At 53.1% G+C, this 6,140-nt stretch overlaps 1 protein-coding gene across 3 annotated transcripts in view; it reads right to left on the bottom strand.

Moving 5' to 3' along the window:
- Positions 1-4,557: 4,557 nt before the first annotated feature.
- Positions 4,558-6,140, bottom strand: part of GTPBP3 (GTP binding protein 3, mitochondrial) — a 3,558-nt gene continuing 1,975 nt past the window's right edge. Inside the window, exons 7-9 of one of the 3 annotated variants that reach the window (XM_024767397.1) lie at positions 5,931-6,096; positions 5,426-5,704; positions 4,558-5,252 (exon numbers count right to left, since the gene is read on the bottom strand). In XM_024767397.1, the coding sequence (XP_024623165.1) occupies positions 5,027-5,252; positions 5,426-5,704; positions 5,931-6,096 (671 nt within the window). In that variant the 3' untranslated portion in view covers positions 4,558-5,026. The remainder of the gene's footprint in view (positions 5,253-5,425; positions 5,705-5,930; positions 6,097-6,140) is intronic. The other 2 variants (XM_024767398.1, XM_024767399.1) reach the window with 2 other exon arrangements.

Genomic DNA, 6,140 nt, shown 5'->3' with positions numbered 1-6,140 from the left:
TTCAAAGACTCCAGAGTCATGATTTCTGCTTTGAAAAGGTACCACCAGGCTCTGAGTGAGAAAAAAACTAGGAATAAGATGAAAGCTGAAGAATCCCATCGCCAGCGTCCCCAGGTCAGAAGACCCTCCAACCCGGAGCAAACGTGAGTAGACACCAGCTTCCCCCAAGCGGTAGGCATCTCCATATGTGAAGAGAAATGGCAAAATCATAGTCAATAAGGGTTTCATGAAATGCCTACAAAACCCCACATTGTGACAGCATTGTCGTCAATTTAGTGTTTGTTTAAAATAGCAGATTTTTTTCCTATTTTTTTAAAAAGCATACATTTAGAAAGCAGTTTCTTAAATAAATACAAATAAAAAGCGGTTTCTGAAAAAGCAGATTATCTATTTGTAGCTTTTGTTTTGGCTAGGTTTGCAGAGATTCCCCCAGGTACAGACAACAATTACTGAGGTACCACAGCCTGCTTTGCAGGAACTCCTCCTCACCAAAATGATTCCAGAACAATATCACAAAAGTCCCAGGCATTTGTTTGGTTTGAGGTTTTTTGGTGGGAAGATGGGATGTTAGAAAGGGCACCAGTGTCCAATTAGGGAGCACTTCAACTCACTGATCACTAAATTAGCAGGAAGCCGGGGAAATTTTGCACATTAGAGGAACACAGGGAAATCACAACATGCCCAACAGACTGGGGAAAAAAGTGTTAAAAAGCTATAATACCGACTGCTGGTGAAGATGTAGAGAAAAGGGCATTTTCCTACGGGACTGGTAGAAATGCACATCTCATCCTGGCCCTTCTGGAAATTAGTTTGATGATACTTAATAAAAACGAAGACAGGGAATTCCCTGGTAGTCCAGTGGGTAGGACTCTGCCCTTTCACTGACCAGAGCCCGGGTTCAATCCCTGGTCGGGCAACTAAGATCCCGCAAGCTGTGTGGCGTGGCTAAAAAAAGAAAAGTGAAGACATACAAATCCTTTGGCTCAGCAACCCCATTCCTGGGACTTTATCCCTGAGAAGTGAAAACTCCAGGAAACAAAGCAAATGGCCATGGGTGGTAAATGGCCTAAAAATCGTCAAGGGCTTCCCTGGTGGCGCAGTGGTTGAGAGTCCGCCTGCCGATGCAGGGGACACGGGCCCGAGCCCCGGTCTGGGAAGATCCCACATGCTGCGGAGCGGCTGGGCCCGTGAGTCATGGCCGCTGGGCCTGCGCATCCGGAGCCTGTGCTCCGCAACGGGAGAGGCCACAACAGTGAGAGGCCCGTGTACCGCCAAAAAAACAAAAAAAAAATTGTGGTCTAGAATCTCAGCTTGTCTGTCTCTCCACTTTGATTCCCTCCCAGCCCATCCCCTGGGACCTTGGACAGGGAGGGGATGAATCACGAGGAGCCGGGGCTGGCAACGCCACGCTTAGGGCAGGCTAGTCAGGAGGGACAAAGGAGCGATATTTCCTGGATACAGGAACCCGGGCGAGAGACGGGCCGCTGCAGGAAACACTCGGCTGGGGCCCCGCCAAGCAAGGGCAGGAGGGTCAGCCAGGCCTGGCCGCCCAGACGGGCCAGTCTGGAGGCCCCAAGGAAGCAGGGACGTCCCTGACCCTGAGCCTACTGCCTGAGCAGCCTGGAGTCCTGGGGAGGATGCCGACAGCAGCCAATCCCAAGCAACCGTGGGACACCTGAGTTTGGCTTCCGGACTCTGACATGCCTGCATTCAAATCTTGGCTCAGTCAGTCTCAGCCTCCATTTACTCACCTAGAAATAAGTGTAAAAATAACCATCCTAGGGACCTCCCTGGCTGTCCAGTGGTTAAGATTACGTGCTTCCACTGCAGCGGGCAAGGGTTCGCTCTCTCGTCGGGGAACTAAGATCCCGCAAGCGGTACGGTGCGTCCAGAATCATCATCAACATCCTTAGCTCTCTGGACCCATGGGCGCAGGTCTCTGATTCTTGGTTGGTCTCTCCCGTTCAGAGCATCCCAATATCATCCTTCTAATCAGCCCCCACACCCGATCTATTCGTCACGGGATCTGACCATGGGCCTCTCCCGCTCACATACCTCCATGGCTCCTCATTACCCTGGGAACAAAGCCCAGTTCCTCAGCTCTCTTGTGCCCTCCCTCCTCACACACAATACCGCCTTTGCCTCCAGCTGTCCTGGACCTTTGACTCTTTGACTACTCAGTGACTTTTGTGTTGTGCCCTCGGACTAGAATGCCTTTTTCTTGCCCGCAAATTCTTCTTCTCCCAAGGCCCAGCCCTAGAGATCTCTCCTCCAGGCAGCCCCCCTAGATGCCCCAGGCATAGTTCTTGCTCCCTCTGGGTACCTCTTGGGCCCCATCCTTCCCTCTTCCCAGCCCTGATCCTGTAGTTCTGACTTCTCCACGCTGGTGTCCTCCCCATCTCCATCCCCCCCGGGGAGCCAAGTAGGGGCTGAGTACCAGTCAGGGAGTAACTGGCAGACCCTGTGGTCCAGCCGCTGGGTGAGGTTCTGACTCTTTGGGGATTTCCTGTGACCTCTATAAATAACCCCCATGGCTGCTTCCCACAAACCGCCTCTCCCTTCTTGGAAAAAAAGGGACCGTAGCCAAGGAACTCAGTCCAGCTGTGTGCCAGGGCCCAGGCATCCTTCCCCAAAAGCATCTCCCCCACCCAGACCCCACTCACCCCTCCTGGGAGCCCTCCAGGCCCTGCCCACACAGAGGACATCTGGGCACCCACCTCTTCTAGACCCACATTGTTGCTTCTTCTTGTCTTTCTGCAAAATGGACATAATAGTAATATCCATGCACTAAACTCATGGAGTGACCCTTTCCCTCCAGAAGCCTTTCATGGTGGGGGTTGGGGGGCAGCAGCTGTCGAACAAGCAGACAAATCAACAGACTGTGACATATTGCAATGAAGTCATGAAGAAACGGGGTCGGAGGTCCCTTTAGCTGGGTGGTGGGTCCTGGACACCTCCCAGCCTCTGCTCATGTGTCCCCTGAAACCGGAGTTTGTATCTTCAACTACTGGAGGTGATTTTTTTCTGATTCTGGAAAAGATCCTGACCCTATTTGAGACTCCATATCCACCTCTGGCAAAAGGGGAGTTAACCATTCATATGCCACCAGGTGGGTGTGGAAGCCTGGATCTCTGGGAACTTAGGGGCCCCTGAGCTTCCCTGGAGGACTGCCAGACACCTTCTTTGTTAGAGCAAAGCGCCCCCTGCTGGTTCATCACCGCCACGTCAGGTCACCCATAAGTCTTGGAATCAAAGGCCTCGCTATCAGGATCTTCCTCTCCTCCTGGACCTCTTCTTCCCTCCTCTCTAGCCCTCATCACTCTACTTCCAGCCACACTAGCCACCTTGCTGTCCCTCGAACACACCGTGATGCTCCCACCTCAGGGCCTTTGCATGTGCCGTGCCCTCCGCCTGGGACGCTCTTGCTAGCCTCTCCCATCTGGTTTCCTTCTTCTCACCTTTCAGATGTCGGTGCAGATGCCACCTCTGCAGGGCAGCCTGCCCTTATGTCCACCCCTGACCAGGTCAGGTCTCCTCATTGTAAGTTTGCCCAGCAGCCATCAGGCCTCACCAAAAGGAGCTGTGTCTCTTCTTTAACAAGGGCAGGATTTATGTCTGCTTATTCCCCTCAATGATCCCATCCCCCTACACACGGCCTGTTGCCCAGAAGGCCTGCAGTGAACTCAAATTGAACTTGAACAGACCTATGTGCAAATCCCAAAGCTGGGGACCTCCAGCAACTAACTACTTCTCTGAACCTGTTTCCTCACCTATAAAACTGTAACAAAATACCCACTGCATTGTGCTGTTATGAAGATCCCATCAAATGATGTGTACAATTCTAACACAGAGTAGGTGCTGGATAAATATTCACTGAGTGAGTGAATGAATCACTGAATGAATGACTAAGCACGAAAAGGAAGTAGGGATTTTGCAAGTCACTTTGAACATAAAAGAAGCAAAGTTTCGGGACTTCCCTGGCAGTCCGGTGGTTAAGACTCCGTGCTTCCAATGCAGAGGGCGCGGGTTCGATCCCTGGTCGGGGAACTAAGACCCCACCTGCCACGTGGCACAGCCAAAAAGAAAATAAATAAATACATAAATAAATAAATAAAAATTAAGGGCTTCCCTGGTGGCGCAGTGGTTAAGAATCCGCCTGCCAATGCAGGGGACACGGGTTCAAGCCCTACTCTGGGAAGAGCCCACATGCCGCGGAGCAACTAAGCCCATGCGCCACAACTACTGAGCCTGTGCTCTAGAGCCTGCGCGCCACAACTACTGAAACCTGCGCGTCTAGAGCCCATGCTCCGCAACAAGAGAAGCCACCGCAATGAGAAGCCCGTGCACCACAGCGAAGAGTAGCCCCTGCTTGCCGCAACTAGAGAAAGCCTGCGTGCAGCAACGAAGACCCAATGTAGCCAAAAATATAAATAAATAAACTTATAAAAGAATTAAATAAAATAAAAAAATTAAAAAACAAAAAGCAAAGTTGCAAGATTAATACTACAAAAAGGAATGACAGCTTGCAGAGCAATAAACACCAATTTGTGTACAAAATACAAGCTACAACATACTTTATAGGTGTAGTCCCAAGTACGCAAACATGCAGAGAAAGTTCTGGAAGTATACAAGCTAAGCTGTGACCCCAGCGAGGGGGTGTTTAAATGTTTCCGGATCACCTGAGTTTTTTACATTCCTTTGGTATATGCAAAATAAGTTAAAAACTATGAAACAAAGACCCCTGAGACCCTCTGACCTCCAGCCCAACGCTCCACTCCTAGTTCCCCATTATCAGGTGTCAAAAGAGACCTCCATTCAGCCCCACTCCTGGGCCTGAACCCCCAGCAAGTCCCTGCTAGGGAATCTGGACAGCTGTGGCTTGGTCACAACCAGCAACGGAAGCTTCACCGTTTAGGGTCAAGTTCTTCCCCTAGGGGCTGAGACTCACACTTGGCCTAAGCTGTTCCCAGATGCCTCAAGGCTTCTGGGTGTCCACCCAGCCTGGGTCTGAGCTTTGGCCGCCCCCTCACTTGCCCACGCAGAAGTCTTGGAAGATGATATCCAGGATCTCCTCGGTGCCCCCTCCGCCGGTGATGCGGGTCAGGTGCCCTCGGGCAACCCGAAGTGCTTCGGCCGCCAGGGCTAAGTCTTTCGCCTGCTTGTAGTGGCCAAGGGCATCCAGGCAGCCCTGGAGGTGATGCTGGTGCCTCGCCCGTGTCAGAAGTGGTGGGCCTGTGGATGGGTCCCCACACCTGGAAGGGACAAAGGATGGGGTCTCTCTCAACATTCAAAGGGGTGAGGGATAATCACACCCATTTTTTAGATACAAAAACTGAGCTGGCAGGGTAGGTTCGTGCCCAAAGCCAGTGGCTCAGCCCCTGAACTTGGACAGAGGCAGGTTGCCCAGCGGGCAAGGGGGGCTCACAATGCAGCCAGCTCCTTCCTCAGCGCTTCCAGGAGGCCATCCAGCCCCTCACCAGTCAGGCAGGACAGCAACAGGTAAGGGGGCAGGTCAGCACTGGGATCTGGGCCCCCAGCTGGCAGCAGGTCCGACTTATTCAGCACCAGCAGGAGGCGCTGGCTGCGCCCATTTGGGCTCCCGGCTCCCGCAGGCATGACAACGGTGTCCAGGAAGTTGCAGCTGGACGGAGAGGCCAGGTCAGAAGCATCCAGCACGGCCAGGATGAGGTCAGCCTGCTCCAGCCTGGCGAAGCGGGAAAACGGAGCGTGGACCTCAGAGTTGAGCAATTAGGAGCACTGGGCAGGGGCAGAGGCCGAACTTAAAAAGCTGCCCTCCCTAGATAGCTGGGCCCCCACTTAATGGGGCTTAGTAGCCTTTCCTCATTAAGGAAGAATGAAAAATAAATGCAACCGGTTGAAACAGCAGAGGAAGGGCCCCGTTTCTCCCTCCCACCGCCCTGCCTGCCCACCTTTTTTGGGCGCGCCGCACGCCCTCCTGCTCCACAGGGCCCACGCCCTCCCGCACCCCCGCCGTGTCGCTCAGCAGCGCCGGGAACCCGGCCAGGTCCACGGGGGTCTCCAGCACATCTCGGGTGGTCCCGGGCTCCGGGGATACGATGGACACAGGCTTCCGGCCTGGGGGTGGGGTCAGAGAAAGGGGAAGGAATGGAGATAAGGGA

Source organism: Neophocaena asiaeorientalis, unplaced genomic scaffold, assembly GCF_003031525.2.
Source record: "Neophocaena asiaeorientalis asiaeorientalis breed wild unplaced genomic scaffold, Neophocaena_asiaeorientalis_V1.1 scaffold87, whole genome shotgun sequence".
NCBI lineage: Eukaryota > Metazoa > Chordata > Mammalia > Artiodactyla > Phocoenidae > Neophocaena > Neophocaena asiaeorientalis.
Note: the sequence above shows the minus strand (reverse complement) of the source record. Positions and strands in the feature narration are given on the sequence as shown.